The sequence below is a fragment of the Zootoca vivipara genome, chromosome Z, assembly GCF_963506605.1.
Source record: "Zootoca vivipara chromosome Z, rZooViv1.1, whole genome shotgun sequence".
In the NCBI taxonomy this organism is placed as follows: domain Eukaryota; kingdom Metazoa; phylum Chordata; class Lepidosauria; order Squamata; family Lacertidae; genus Zootoca; species Zootoca vivipara.
Window position 1 is genome coordinate 39,035,316 of NC_083294.1, and position 16,192 is coordinate 39,051,507.

The 16,192-nt window shown below is 44.0% G+C and overlaps 1 protein-coding gene across 1 annotated transcript in view; it reads left to right on the forward strand.

Moving 5' to 3' along the window:
* IL1RAPL2 (interleukin 1 receptor accessory protein like 2) overlaps positions 1 to 15,707 on the forward strand; it is a 497,668-nt gene extending 481,961 nt beyond the window's left edge. Inside the window, exons 9-11 of the mRNA XM_060270509.1 lie at positions 1,593 to 1,736; positions 4,264 to 4,434; positions 14,814 to 15,707. Coding sequence (XP_060126492.1) covers positions 1,593 to 1,736; positions 4,264 to 4,434; positions 14,814 to 15,514 — 1,016 coding nt within the window. The 3' untranslated portion in view covers positions 15,515 to 15,707. The remainder of the gene's footprint in view (positions 1 to 1,592; positions 1,737 to 4,263; positions 4,435 to 14,813) is intronic.
* Positions 15,708 to 16,192: the final 485 nt, after the last annotated feature.

Below are 16,192 nucleotides of genomic sequence, written 5' to 3' on the forward strand. Positions count from 1 at the left end.
CCCCCGAGGGAGGGGGGGAGAGGGAAGGCAGGGAGCAACTCAATGAGGCCACGGCCATCCTGGATTCAAGGTGGGGGGTGGGGGGACTGGAGTACCTCATGGCATGGGAGGATGCTCCACCGTCCCAGAATGAATGGGTCCCAGCCACTCAGATACAGGAGGAATTCTTGGTGGAAGAATTTCACGCCCTCTTTCCCCACAGACCCAAGCCCTGGCACATGGAAAGGGAGGGGGAGGAGGAGGAGGCACGGGAGAGCAGCTCACCATGGCGCTGGGAAGCGGAGTTTGAGGAACCAGAGGATGAGGTATGGGTGTCACCGAGATCCACCCAGTCAGAGGAAGGAGCAGATTGGCAGAACGTTTTTACCCCCACCAGCTCTGACGCCACGGACTTTTTGGGATTCCCGTCCGCCCAGGCGGAAGGGGGGGGCTCGCAGGACTGGGGGGAGGTATTCACACCAACAGGCTCGGAGAGCACTGAGTTCTTAGGCTTCCAGTCGTCACCGACACATGAGGGGGGCCTGGGGAGGGGTGAAGGAGAGCTTGGGAGGGGGGTGGATGTGAGGGACAGGGGATATCGCGAAGTCCCTCCCCTCCTGAGTTCAAGCCCGTCCCCGAGCAAAGGGGAAAGCAGGGAGAGTTCCGATTCCAGTGGGGAAGCAGGAAGTCGTGTCCGAGGCTCAGGCAAGGTAGAGGAGCCAGGGTCCCAGGTGGGACAGGAAGGGGCAAGCAAGGGGGGAAGACCCATCCCCCCAACTCCAGAATTACGCAGGAAAAGGAGGGGCAAGAGGATGGGTCTGCCAAAGCTTTTGTGTTGGAGAAAGACGCGCCAAAAGCCATTAGGAGGTTCTGAAACCGACTGACCACATCACTCCGTGTAAATAGCAATGACTTGAGCACTGTAAATACGCAGCACCAATAAAAGAATAAAATGCAGAGCTGCGTGGCGTCGTTACTCTGAAGTAGTCCACTCCGGCCACCGTGACAGCGCTACTTAAAACTTGCATTTTCCTGGGGTCACGATGTACTGTACATGTGTTATGGTGTGAAGAACTGACTTCAGATTACTCAAGAAATGTGTACTTGCAGTGGCTTAAATTTATATAAAGTTTAATAGCCTAAACCTGACTTAGCTTAAATACCACCTCTTCTGATGGGTCCAGTTGTGATTTCTAAGATCCGCCAGGAGCCCTCACTTCATGATATTATCCTTGTGTCAGATGAAGACTGTAAAGGCATGAAGACAGGTATTCTTGGTGGCTTCCCTCAATTATGGAACTCCTTTCTCCTGTAGACTCACTCCTGTCCAAGTCTAAGCACCTTTCATAAACATTGCAACACTTCCTTGTCTGGACTGACCTTTGGAGACTATGGTTAAGTTTGGAAAGGAGTGGGGGATTTCACCTGATTTGTATTCTGTCCCCACCCTCCCAGAAGCTTTAGGGATTTGGTGGGTTATAAATCAAATAAACAAAGACCATGAATGCTGCCCTAGGCTGCTTGGAGGAAGGGCATGATAGAAAGGTAAACAACAACAGCAGAAGCAACATTCCATTTTCTAGCCCATCCATCTTTTCCCTGCTTTATTCTAGATCTGATATCAAAAATCGAACTTGCCGGAGGTTTGGGAGCCATCCTTCTCGTGCTGGTGTTACTTATAACGATCTACAAATGCTACAACATAGAGCTGATGCTGTGTTACAGACAGATGTTTGGAGGTGACGAAGCAATGGATGGTAAGTGGACTTCCAAAAAAGATGGCAAATGTTGTTTTCTATCAAGCATCCAGAATGCTGAATAGCCACTGTCTCCTTTGGAATGGAGAATAGATGTGAAATGTACTAAAGGCTTTGTGGGAGATTGATCAACAACAACAACAACAACAACAACAACAGTGGGCACAATCCGCTGCGAAGTTTGTCTGCAGACTATTGACATTAAAAGGAGCTGTGCAAAAAGCACGGTATTAGCAATCAAATAATAATCACAATTTATTCAGTTAAACTACTTATGTACCACTTAACTGCAGTAGTCTCTATTGCAAAGGTACAATACAAAAATGAAAATCAGTTAAAACTATGACATCAAACTTCAATTAAAATGCCTGCTGGAATATTTTTTTAAAAAAAAATGCATTCAGTAGGTGTTGGAACTTCAGCGGGGGAAGGGGACTGTCTGACATCAACTGGCGGGGAGTTCCAGAATACTGAGCACACAGCTCCTGGTAGATATGAGGTGTGCACCTGAGCCATGGGGCGGGGGACACTAACAGTAACTTCCCTGAATACCCCAGTGATAGGGTTGGGATGAAAGATGTCCCTCAAGGTATATTGCTTCGATAGGTCCCTAAGGTATATCACTTGGAATATAAACAAGAATAATTTAAATACACAACAGATTAGTTCCATCAAAATATTGAAATAACCTTCTGCAATTAAGATGTGCAGTGAAACAAGCCCATTAAAACAGCACACAGCAATTGAAACAGGAGGTTCAGGTCAGGAGATCAGCAGGAACATTTCCCTGAACAGGTGTTTCTTTGGATGTGGCCAGTAATCCTTGGGGGAAACTCGATTGTCTCAAACCCCTTGGGGAAAGTTGGTGTCTGGCATGCTGCCTAGCAGCAGCCACACACTAGGTGGGGGGCGGCAGCAGCAACTAAGTCAGTGGATGGGAGGGGAAGGGTGATGGGTTCTGTTGGTTTGAGGTTGGCTGGACAGACAGAAGGGAAGATTGGTAATTTAGTGGCCCACCCTGTCATCTGCCTCTTCCTTAGTCTCTGTGTTGCCCTTGTAGAACTCAGCAGGGAAGAGGATGGGGGCAAGGGATAGCTCAGTTGGTTAGAGTGTGGTGCTGATAACACCAAGGTCATGGGTTTTATCCCCATAAGGGACAGCTGCATATTCCTGCATTGCAGGGGGTTGGACTAGAGGGTCCCTTACAACTCTATGACAAAACTAGAATTAGTTGGCACTCTGTACCCTTGACTCTGGCTCCACCTACTATTTGGGCTCCCTTGCTTCTACTCTACTAGTCTCAAGGGGCACAAGCCACTTCTGGTACCATGCATCTAATTGCACAACAGGGTGGGATATTCTTCCTATAAACCAGAGTTTCCATCATCCAGTTGCTGCGTCACACTCCATTGTTTACCAGGAAAGTGAAAGACTTTCACGCTCCTTGGGGGTTTAAAAGCTGATTTCCTTTTGCTAAGCGAACCATGCCAGGATCCAACCTCGCCCCATCCATCATCTAGCCTTGCTCTCATATTGAAATATGCCAACACTGCTAGAACCAGTAACAGCTCACTGGAACACCTTGTTTTCTTCAATAGGAAGAGCAGGGGAATCAATTCTCTAGCTGAGAAAAGAAATGCCTTCACTTTCCCTGATTCTCCTCACAAGCCTCAGCCAGATCCACCTGATGAAAATTTGGATAATTACTATACTTTGAGTGGCTATTTAGTATCCCTTTTTTAATACAAAGTATTCTTTTAGATTTGCTTCTAATGATTTCTTATCCTCCATCCCCAGTTGCTATTGTTGATGATTGTTCAAAATCAGTGCTTTATAAGCATTCTGTACTTTTGTCTTCACTGCATTAACTGTTTGATTTTTCATTTTCTGTTAATAATGTTAGCTTCTCACAAACACTTATCAGAACTACCTGTCTCAGCCATGTCTTTGCCCCCAGCAGACCTGAGAAGTGATATAAAGCTTTGTGCCTCTGCATTAAAAGCTCCAGTAAATAAATGCATTCAATATATACATTAAGCCAGTTGCATATACAATGTAATTGTGCGTTAATACAGGCAATAAAATTGTTTAGGTCTGCTGGTTTCATTTACAAAGTTACTAATCCTTTGAAACTTGCTATGAATGTTGGATGTAGAAGTACAGGGGTAGAGAAGAAATACATGTTGATGCTTGCCATTCATTGACAACTTATCAATATTTAATATATTTAATACACATTGACAGTACATAACATGTGAACAGCTCCAGGTTCATTCCCCAGCAGCATCTCCAGGGAGGGCTGGGAGAGACCCATGTCTGAAACCCTGAAGAGCTGCTGCCAGTCAGCGTGGAGAATGCTGACCTAGGTGGACCAATGATCCGACTTGGCAGCTGCCTATATTGCTAGTTAGCACCAGGCCAAGGCATTCTTCATTGTCTCACTGGTACAAGGACATAACTCACCAGTACAAGGGTATTTCTTTCTTTCTTTTTCTTTTTTAAAAGTGATTTGTGGTTTTATTTACAGACAACAAGGAATACGATGCCTATCTCTCTTACACAAAAGTGGATCCAGACACACTAGACTGCGACAACAGTGAAGAGGAACAATTTGCCCTTGAAATCTTGCCAGATGTCCTAGAGAAGCATTACGGTTACAAACTCTTCATTCCGGATAGGGACCTGATCCCTACTGGGAGTAAGTACCCATCACCTTGGGGTATGAGACTACCTGTGCAATTCTGCTAAGCAGGGCTGGCCCAAGACATTTTGCTGCTGAAGACAAAACTAGTGGCTCCCCACCACTGCCGCTTCCACTGTGTGCCTGCCCTTGTGTGCCCCCCACCAGTGGCAGAAGGAGGAGGCCAACAAGCGCAGGGCACGCTCCAGGGAGGTCAGATCTGCAGCTGTTCCCAGCTGTCTGGAGTTTGCCACCCTGATGCAACTGCTCACCTCAGGCATAGGCCAGCCATACTACAAAAAAGTGCATGCTGATTCATAAGCTTCCGCTTCCTTTTTTTATGGCCCTCTCCAAAACGAAATACAAAGTCCCAACAACAATGAGGCATGGCTGATGAGCTTTACAAAAGGGGTAGCTGCTGGGCACATCTTTAACCCAAGGCCAGGGAATCTATGGCTCTCAGAAGTTGCTGGACTGCAACTCCCATAACCCCTGCTCATTCATTGGCCATGTTAGCTAGGGTTGATGGGAGCTGGAATCCAACAACACTTGGAAAGGCACAGGCTCTACATAACCTGCCGTTGAAGCTAAAAGGTAGAGAATCTGGGTCAGAAAAAGGCTACTTGGTAAAGAAGGAAATTCTGAGAAGACAATCTCCTGGTGACTGGCCATGCCAGCTCTAGGTTTTGGGGGGCCCTGTGGAATGAGGTAACCCATGAGCTTCACTGATGTCCCCACTGCCTTTGTGCCCAAGCTGCACATCTGCCCAGTGAGAAAGTGTAAAGTCTGCCACTCATTGCTGTCCCTGCCTCTTCACCTGCCCTCTCTGCATGCAAGCTTGGTTGGTGAGCAGCACAGCAAAGAGGAGGAAAAGCAGAGCCTGGAGACTCCGGGAGTTGACAGTGGGCCCTTTGCAAAGGTGTGGACCTTGGAAGGTGCCCAATGATGTCAACCTCTGAAATCAGTTCAGTCAACTAGAATTACAGGTCTAGCAAAAATGCAGCTCTTATTTGCTTTTGCTTTTACATTTGTCACATTCACTTCTTTGTTTGTTTGTGGCATTTATACCCTGTCCTTTAGCCAAGGAAGCACCTTCTAAATATCAATAGTAAGATGGTCCCTGCCTCTGGCTCACAATCTAAAAAAGCCATCACACAGGGAAGGAGGAATGAGAGGGAGGAGGGAGGGAGAAGCTCAGACACAAGTTCTTAAGAGTTTCAGCCCTGATAACATAGAGCAGGTGCAATGTCCAGGCCATTATATTTTCTACAATCATGTTACACCAGAAAGAAAAAGCAGGCAATTAGACCCTGTGAATTTCTGTGGTATCAGAATGGCTTCCATCCACCAACCCTTCTACTGTGCAAATAAATGTCCCTTTCCTTTACATCTTTTGCATTTAATTTCCACTGACACTAAGACATAGTGATCAGGTTTTCTCCTCAGGATGAAAGTTTTAAACCAGGATTTAAAGTGTGTTTTCAAGGGAATCTGATAGTGCTGTTGCAAAAGTAATATGCACCATTGTTCGTTTTAATACTGGAAACTATGGAGGATTTGCATGAGGGAAAATATCTGTGGGGCTTATAACAACATAGCAGACTTCCTAAGCATAGTTAGGCAATTGAGAATATTCTATCTGCATTCTGCCTGTGATAACAATTATAATATGCAAACAGACATTAAAAAGAATTAACAACAGGAGAAATCACCCCCTAACATTTGTTCGTATTAAAGGGTATGTTTTAACAGCTTAGCCAAAGATTTTATTACTTTATTATTTGCAAATACCCCTTCTCTAAATTCCATTGGGTAGATTAGTTTGATGAAGTTAGTAGTGGCACTGATCCTAATTAACCCCGGATGAATAGGAAGTTGAGTTGTTTGTCCCCAGAACTTTGCAACCAATAGATTTTGGCACAAATAGCATGCAGAAAACAGGTTGTATTTCTGCCATTTCTATAGCATTCAAATTAAGTTAACAACATGATTTGGGGAGCCAAGGAAAGAGAAATGTTACAACATGTTCTGCCATTGTTCAAGTGGACACTGATGTGTGCATGCCATTGTGCCAGGCTAGCCCATTACCTGCTTGGGAAATGCTACTAAATTCATTCAGGACTAGAGTACTCATGGCCTATGGACCACATTCAGGCCTCCAGAGCAATTTCTCATTTGGCTCTTGGTGGCTCTGCCAAATCAGGTTGCATTTTTTTAAAAAGTTTTGCAGACTTGTAAGGGGGGGGCAGGCACCATATGTATTGCATACCAGGGGCTGCCACTCCTGCTCACTCCATTAGCCAATTCAGCCTACACCTTTGCCCTTCCCACACACCTGATCAAAACCTCCTCCCTTTACACTTCATCCACCCCTCAGATATCCCCAACAGCTTGTCCCAAGCTCCTCCTGCCCCATTTAAAGGAGCTGGGTGGTGCTTCACACAGCAGCTTGCGGAACCACTGTGTGAAGCACCTCCTGCCCCTCCCCCCTTGCTGCAGAAACATTTAATGGAGGGAAAGTAGACTGTGTGTATGCACATTTTTATTGTATTGGTATCCCATTCATATTTTGGAATGGCGAAAAGCCATTGCCCCTGTGCCTATGTAGCAGGTCTTTCAAACTCATCCTCAGTCCCTGCCACATGCTATGAGAAGGATGAGAAATTTGGTGCCTCCCAGGGTGGTGGGACTCCAATTCCCATCAGCCCCAGTCAGCATGGCCCAATGGCAAAAGGGGGTAGGAATTGTGGTCAAGCAATGATGTGATCCAGGAGACAGTTGGGCAGATCTCTTTTGGTTCCCTCGGTTTCTCATTTTTCCAGTTGTAAATTCAATTCTCCACATTTCTACAGCAATTTGCAGTTTTTTTCTTAGGGGGGGAAACTCCTCGTGCAAATTTATCAGCATTTTAGTGAATTGTCTCCTAATATACACATCTGCATATGCACTTAGACTAATGTACACACTGCCCCCAAAGAAGTGTGTCACAAAATTTGGAGACATGCAACTTCAGAGAATGGTTCAGTTCTCAAATTGTGTTCGAAAAGGTGGATTAGTAGGTCCACCTATAAATACAAACTGAATCAAATTTCTTCCCCAAATCTACCAGGTGTCCTTCAGATGTCCCTGAACTTCAACTCCCATCTTCACCAGCCAGCATCCAGGATGGTCAAGGATAATGGGAGATGTAGTGCAATAGCATCTGGAGGGCCAACAGTTACCTGTCCCCGATGTAGCCCAACAGCCCTATCCTGCATGGCCAATGATCAAGGATGATGAGAACTGTAGTCTAGCAACATCCAGAGAGGCACTTGTTCCTCATTATTGGTGTACTGCTGTTCTGAACCACAGGTCCAAAGGAGGGCTTGTCAGAAAGCTTGGGTGCAGGGGTACCAAATAAGGATGTCAAAAACTCCAGGTTGATCAGTTCTAGTGCTTTATTAAAAGAAGGTGTAGTCTTATAGCAGATCAGCCTGCCAGGTCTCCCAGCCTTTACAGAGATGGGACAGACACTGCAGCAAGGAGATGGCTTGTTCTTATCCAAGCAAACATGTACACATCCTTTATGAACAAAGCAACATACCCCACTTTGGCCTGGACTTCCCATCACTTCACCTGACCAGATGAGGGCATAGGTGGCAAACACCCAAATCTTACAGATAGTTTCCCCTTTCTGGGTTCGGAGACCAGCAGCCAAAGCCCGCAGATAAGGATAACATCAAAGCATGCCAATTAGCCTTATATCAAAGCAAAGCAAGTGAATATAAACATATCTGAGCTCATTGTTACAGCAACTACCAATTAATTGTAGGGTTATTTTGAGTAGCACGATGGTGATTGCAGGGCCTCCGGGACAGTTCATCTTTGGTTCATCACAACTGCTTATCTACACAGAGACACATAACAAGCTAAAACACATGTGAGGTATAACTATACACCCCATTATTTTTTGCTTCATGTACAGCTGCTGTTTTTCCCAGGCGTGATTTGTTTTTGTTTTTTAAGGAGTGAGCAGAATCAAAGTATTTTAAGTCACAATTATTATTATTTTCTATGAAGAGAACAAATGCTTCAAATGAATCGGCATCCTTGCAGGTGCCTCTCTCTAGACGGGATGGCATTTTCCTTTGTGTCCACCTGTCATTCAGGCACTGCAGCAAAGACTCATCAGCATAATTTCAGAGAGTCATTAACCACCATCAGAAATATACACTACCTGAGGACGTCAGCTCTCATTGCTAAGCATTGAGTGATATATCCTGTCACTTCCCTCCCTTGCAACTGGGACGATTCAGGGTTTTTGAAAGGATTTTGATTCTTTCATGCAGAACGGAAGGAATGCTTAATCTCCACCAAATGATGACAATGCAGAATATGAATTTGAAAGCAGGCTGTTTTGGGTTTCTTTTTTTAAAAAAATAAAAAATAAAAAACCCTGAGTTTGCAGTAAATAGACCCCTTATTTCTAGTGGGGAAATAAAACTTCCTTTCTGAGTCAATACCTGAGGTGCCTACACAGTTATTCATGGAGGATAGGCCAATGATTAGGTAAGTAGAACCTCCACATTCAGAGCAGTATACCTTCGGATACCTGATGCCGAGGGCAAACAATGGTACTCCAAACTCTCTCTATTAAAAAAGAACAGGGAAAAAAGGCTTGCCCACTAAGATGAAAGACAGGGAAAGGCTGGTGCACTGGTTCTTTTCTAAAGCTGCCGTGACCTGTAAAAACAGGCATTGCCATCTTGCTCACACCAATGACTTAATTCTTTCTCAAAGGCAAGGTTAAGCTTGTCGGATTGTGGCTTTAGGTCTGGCCTCACAAGCCAGCCAGAGCTTCCTCCTGTTGCTCTTTGCAAGCCCGTGGGTTTGGTCAGGGTGACAAAAGACAGGGCATTGGGTTCCACCTGCTGCCCTTGAGGAAAGATGCACAGCAAGAAGGGGAAGAGCAGTGAAAGTAAGCTATCAGTTCTGACTGCAGTGCCATAGGATTGCACAGCCCTGGGGAAAGGCATGCTGAGCCTAAGCCTTTAATGCCTTGGTTGCCTCAGTGTCCAGTGACATTTTTCATGTTTGCATAGATGTGTACACAGTGGAAGCAGACTGCATGGCTGTAACCACCACAGCACAAAATCTTGAGCTGCAGAATGTGCCGGTGGTGAATCTGCACCTTGCTTCACTGCTGCCCTCTTATTTATATTGCATTTTTGTTCTGCCTTTTCCTCTAAGGAGCTCCTAGTGGGTGGGGGTGCATGTGTCTCTCCTCCCCATTTTATCCTCACAACAACCCCGTGAGGTAAGTTAGGCTGGGTGGGAATAACAAGCCCTTTGGCACCCAGCGAGTTTCATGGCAAGTGGGGATTTGAAACCTGGTCTCCCAGATCCTAGTCCAACAATCTAACCACTACACCACATTAATTCTGATTGATCCATTTGTGATCAACCCTTCCCCCCCCCCCACGTTGTTCACCTATGTTTATTTCTGTGCCTTTGCTAAGAAAATAGGCCCTGTTTCTGTGCTGCAGTTCGTCCAGTACCTTGGTAGGTATCGGGGGAAGGGGATGGTCAATCAGGGTGAGAATTTATCCTTAATCTTTTGTGTCACAGTGAGGCATTAAATAAGGCTTGCAAGCTTCCAGCACCATGTTGTTTTTTCTGGGGAGGAAAGCAAAGCAGATGCACATGAATCTATGTGGGCAATTTGTGCTGCATCTTAGCATGTGGTTGTGTTACTCTCCACTTCATACAAAGTGTATATAATGCAGTTCAAAGGCAGTGCTTCAATGGCAAGCTGATATTTGCACTGGAATGGACCCTAAAATTCAGTGGAATCACTAGGGCCTTCACCAGAGTTTTGCTAGGCTCGCTGGTTGCCTCTCCCATCCTTCTTTGTGATAAGAATGTAATAAAAAGAATTGAAATTGATGTACATTTGATCCTATGAATCAAGATGATGGTGCAGCAGTTAAGAATCTTCTACACCAATAATTTGGCAAAACAGTGGTATTTATACTCATGAAGCAGGAGTGGGGAACCTTTGTCCTTCCAGATGTGGTTGGGCTGTAACTCCCATCATCCCGCGTCATTGGCCATGTGGAATGTGGCTGATGAGAGCCAAAACATCTTGAAGCCCACAGCTATCCCTGAGGCTTGCTCCTACTAGCCCATAAAACCACCAAACCATTTATTATCATTATCATTATTTGCTGAACCGCACAGCCAAAACTGTATGTGGGATGAGTTCCACTTGGAACAACCCCTACAATGTGCTCTTTCTTCTGCAGGCTCTTCTTCCAACTGGTGCCCCTATCTTCCAATGGAAGGAGAGTTGAAAGAAGTAAGTAGAGAAGGACTTCGGCTAGTCCTCCTCTCCACCAGGGGGCATGGGTGAAATGGGAGGGGATTGTCTGCCCAGCTCTTCTTGTCTGCCCTCCTGTCAAAGAGGTATCTGTGGGGACAGCAAGTCACTAGTACAGTGAAGCTGTCTGGATCATGGCGGGGGGAATTATTTGACATTTGGAAAATAATTTGCCGAGTGAATAATAATAATAATAATAATAATATCACGAAACAAAACTGGTTCAGTATGTTGGCTCTAAGGATCCATTTCCTGTCATATTTCCAATCCAATGGAGGGCAACAATCAGGCTGGGCAATGGCTGGCTCTTCATACATAACCCAACTTTGTTTCCACACAGTTTTATTGCTATTATGAAAACCTAAATGGATGCAGGAGACGTTTTGAGGCCTTATTTTGAATAAATTTCACAATATACGGAAATAATATAGGGTGCAATTTTGTTATTAAAAAACCACTTGTTTTTCGTCCCTCCTCTGGCCTGGGAACCAAGTCCTACTCAGAGTAATTCTTGTTATTATTAATTTATTATTTATTAGATTTGTATACTGCCATTCATCCAAAGATCACAGGGTGGTTTACAACATAAAAATACAAAATGAAATCCCAAGATATATAACCAAAAGAAAAAGAAAAACAAACCAGTAACCCACAAACAGATTTAAAAGACCAGACAAAACTCTGCTTATAGAGAACTGTTTTCACCTGGTGCCTAAAGATAAGTAGTGAAAGCGCCAGATGAGCCTCCCTGGGGAGAGAATTCCACAAATGGGGAACCACTGCAGAGAAGACCCTGTTCTCGTGTTGCCACCCTCTGGACCTCTCATGAAGATAGCATATGAAAAACGGCCTCAGATGATGTTTTCAGGGTCTATGTTGGTTTATATTGAGAAAGGTGGTCTTTGATGTATAGCAGTCCTAAGACATTTAAGGCTTTATAGGGCAAATCCATCACTTTGAATTGGGGCACTTTGATTGGCACCCAGTGCAGTGGGGCCAGGATTGGTGTTATATGCTCAGACTTTCTTGTCTCAGTGAGCAACCTAGCCACTGAATTCTGAACTAGCTGAAGTTTCTGAACCATCTTCAGAGGCAGCATCACATATAACACAATGCAGTTATCTAATCTAGAGGTTACCAGAGTGTAGACAACAGTAGTTAGGCTATCCCTATCCAGATAAGGGCATAGCTGGGCCACCAGCCAAAGCTGATGGAAGGCACTCTGGGCCACCGAGACGAAACTAGACCTCATGCAGTTGCACAGAGGGAGTGTATCCCCATCAAGAGTAGGACATCTCCCACCCATCCTGTCTAGGGAACAGTGCCTCAGTTTTACTTGGAATGAACTTCAGTTTTTTGACTTTCATATGGTACATATGTGGCAAGACAACAGCCTGACAACAGTAAGGTTACCAGATTTTTTTCAATGAATCCGGGGACATTTATTGTTCGCTATGCATGTGAACGCTGAGAAAGCTGTAAATCCAGGGACTGACCATAGGAAACGGGGACGTCTGGTGACCTTAGACAACAGTCTATATGTGGCAAGACTCACCAATTCTTAAACGCTTACACTACTTGTCTTTTAACTGCGGGGCCCAATTCAAATTGCTGATATTTACTTTAAAGCCCTGAAAAGCTTGGGACCCAAATAGCTGGAGTACAGTGCATGTTCCCATACTGTCCTTCACCATTAGTACCTTAAGATCTTATTTAAGACCCTTCTCTGAGTGGTGTGGCTTGCTTGGAAGTGCTCTTCCTAAAGAGCTTTAGCTAGCCTTGCCATGACAAGCTCTTCAACAGGTTAATATTTTGTTTGCTCACACAAGTGGGCTGTATTTGCCTTTCCCCCAACAGATGTCATCATACAGGATGGCCCAAGCAGTTTCTGTGTCAAAATCAGGCCTATTGAAATCAAACCCATTGAAATTAAAGGGACCTAAGTTAGTATTAAGGAATGTGGGTGGCGCTGTGGGTTAAACCACAAAGTCTAGGGCTTGCTGATCAGAAGGTCGGCAGTTCGAATCCCCATGACGGGGTGAGCTCCCATTGCTCGGTCCCAGCTCCTGCCAACCTAGCAGTTCGAAAGCACATCAAAGTGCAAGTAGATAAATAGGTACCGCTCCAAGCGGGAAGGTAAACGGCGTTTCCATGTGCTGCTCTGGTTCACCAGAAGCGGCTTAGTCATGCTGGCCACATGATCTGGAAGCTGTACGCCGGCTCCCTCGGCCAGTAAAGCAAGATGAGGGCCGCAACCCCAGAGTCGGTCATGACTGGACCTAATGGTCAGAGGTCCCTTTACCTTTACCTTTTAAGTTAGTATTGTCCATTAATTTCAGTGGGTGTACTCATCAAGTACCAGCCTATACTTCTGTGGGGTAGGGCTAGGAATCTCTAATAAAATTCTCTGTCTACCCACCAAACTGTAATGCCTGTGATTCTTTGGGGGAATATATCTGCAGTTTAAATATAGGAACAGAAACATTGGAAGGCATTGTTCCACCTTGCTTAGTGTTGTCTACACTGACTGGCAACAGCTCTGCAGGGTTTCAGCCTGCAATCTCTACGAGCCCTACCTGAAAATGTTGGGAATTGAACCTGGGACCCTCTGTGTGAAAGGCAGGTGCTTTACCACTGAGCTATGGCCCTTCCCCGATATGACCTGAGTCAATAGGTTTGAGTTCCAAAACTCTGTGCAGTGGAAGGGAAGGGAGTGATTGTCTTGTCAATAGTAATCGGGAAGGAAATATTAATATTTTGTGTATTTGGTTAACTGGCTCTCTCTTCGTCCTTCAATCTCTTTCTTATTGAAAAGAATAGATCTGGACAGTATCACTGGATCATCATAAACAGCAAATTCCCCATTGTGGCCTATCCTAGGCAAGAGTAGTTAATAAAATATCTATAAAATTCCACCTTCATTTGTATTGCCAGATAATTCCTCCCTGAACCCATCTCCAGTGTAAATGCACACACCTTAAAACATTCTTATCTTATGTGTCAGAAGCATTTTCAAAAACGGTTGTCTGAGCTGGCATTCCAAAATTCTCATTTGACTTACAATAAATATGCTTTACCAGCATTATATTGATATGTCAGCAAAGCAAAGTGTACTCCTGTGCTTTTTCTTTTTAAAAAAGCAAATTAAATTGAAACTGCACCAATAAAAACCAGAAAAAATAAACTTTATATTTCCAAACAAATAAATTCTGCAAATGTACATATTTTTCCTTTGTTTGCATAATTTATTCTGCAGTTCCTGGTCATGCAGGGAGGGGCAACAAAGCAGAAGTGGTGTCATGATCCTGAGCTTGTAGGAAGACTAGAAAATGGAAAGGGTGGACCTTTTTCAGCCTGGGAGGAGGGTAGGGTCAAAAGTAGAATTAGTTGTTTCATGCACTAATTGTGCAGGAGTTTTAATGCTGTGCAATAGAGGATCATTCAATTCAACAGCTGTGCTAGTGGAAACTTGTTGTGAAACACATTGCACAGTCTATTGTGAAACAAAGTTACCAGCAATCTGCTTGTGTATTTTGTTGCACAACAGCATTCCACTGGCTCAAAATGTTTCTCCATAGGAACAAGTATACCACTAGGTGACATCACCTCGTTGGATACAACGCAAAGTACATGCACTAGTAAATTATGACTTTCTGTGACTCCCATGCACATGTCCATGGCCTGTTTGGAGATATGCATTTTCTCTTCACATTTGAGGCGTTTTACTGCAACAAATACATGTAAACCACTAGGATATCTGTGAAGCAAGAGATGACTGACCTACCTGGGCAGACTCTCATGCCTTCTCCACAGGATATGTGAAAACAGGGAATGCTTAAGACATAGAGATGTCTTAAGTCATCTCCTGAGAAGTGAGTGCTCCTGGATAATCTAGAAAGACTGTAGAGCCGACCAAGGTATAAGGGAGCGCTCACCCCCTACTTAAATTGCAAGACTAATTTTTTTTAATTGTTACTGTACTTTGGTGCAGTGTATATTTTTCTCTATTTTACTGTCTTTCTGCTCTTCCCGTTTACAGCATACCTTGACGATCTCTCCAGATGCATAGAACAAAGCCGAAGACTCATTATCATCCTAACTCCAGATTACGTTCTCAGGAGAGGGTGGAGTATTTTTGAGATGGAAAACAGACTGCATAACATGCTTGTCAGTGGAGATATCAAAGTGATTTTCATTGAGTGCCCAGAGTTAAAAAGCAAAGTGAATTACCAGGAAGTGGAATCTTTAAAGCACACTATTAAACTCTCCTCAGTCATCAAATGGAATGGTCCAAAAAGCAACAAACTGAATTCAAAGTTTTGGAAGACCTTGCTCTATGAAATGCCTGCAAAGAAAAAAGAGGTTTTATCTCGGCGCCAGGTCCTAGATTCTGCTGAACAGGGACTCTTTGGGGATCTTCAGGCAGTGCCTTCCATTGCTGTGACGGACACCTCTGCTTCCTTGGTCGCATCTCAGGCCGACTTGACCGATTACCAACAACCGGATCCAGTGCAAACCAGACATTACTGCAGAGGATACGAGTATGACATGCAGTCTGCAACCTTGCCGTTAGCCGCCATAAGCAGTAATCACCACACTTACTGTAACATACCCCTGACGCTATTCAATGGACAGCTGCCTCTTAATAGCAACATAAAAGAAACACAGGAATTCCATAGGAACAACCCCTTGCTCCCATTGTCAACAAGGGAGCTTAGCTTCACCAGCGATATATGGTAGCAAAGATCTAAGCATTTTGAAACTGATTCATTGAGCATCAGTGAGACAAATTATTAAAAGGACCTTGAACCCATATAACATCAGGTGCCAAAATATTTTGCCAAGTCACAAGTAACACACCTTTTCTACTTGAACTTCTTTGTTTACATTTCAAAAATTATTAGCAAGTAGTGGAGGAACCTACTTTTGTAGTTCACAAATAAGTTCATATCTTTTAATGTACAGTTTTAATGCTTCTTTATATAAAATATATATATATGAGGGCATTGGAGAGTATTTTGAAGTAGAGTTTACAGCCTGACAACGGAGTGACATTTAATGCTATATGTGATAGTCCGTATTTATATATTAGTAATTCAGAGATATAAATTGATTTTTTTTAATAGAGAGAGCATAGGTAGGTAAGAACAACAACACAGTTTGAAAAATTGAAACATAGCAAGCTACAATCAATTATTGTATTTTCAAATCATGCCTGGAAGACACATTCCTGTAAGGAAATATTTTAGGACATCTTTCTTAGAAGTTAATCACCATACGTTTTGGAAGGTGGTCCAGGTGAATGAACATTTGCAGGTGATAGCCTCTAGTTTTCATTCAGCAAATCCTACGCTTGGAGAACACGTCCACTTCACTTCCTCCATCATTTCATTCGCAAGATATTTATCGTTTCAACTC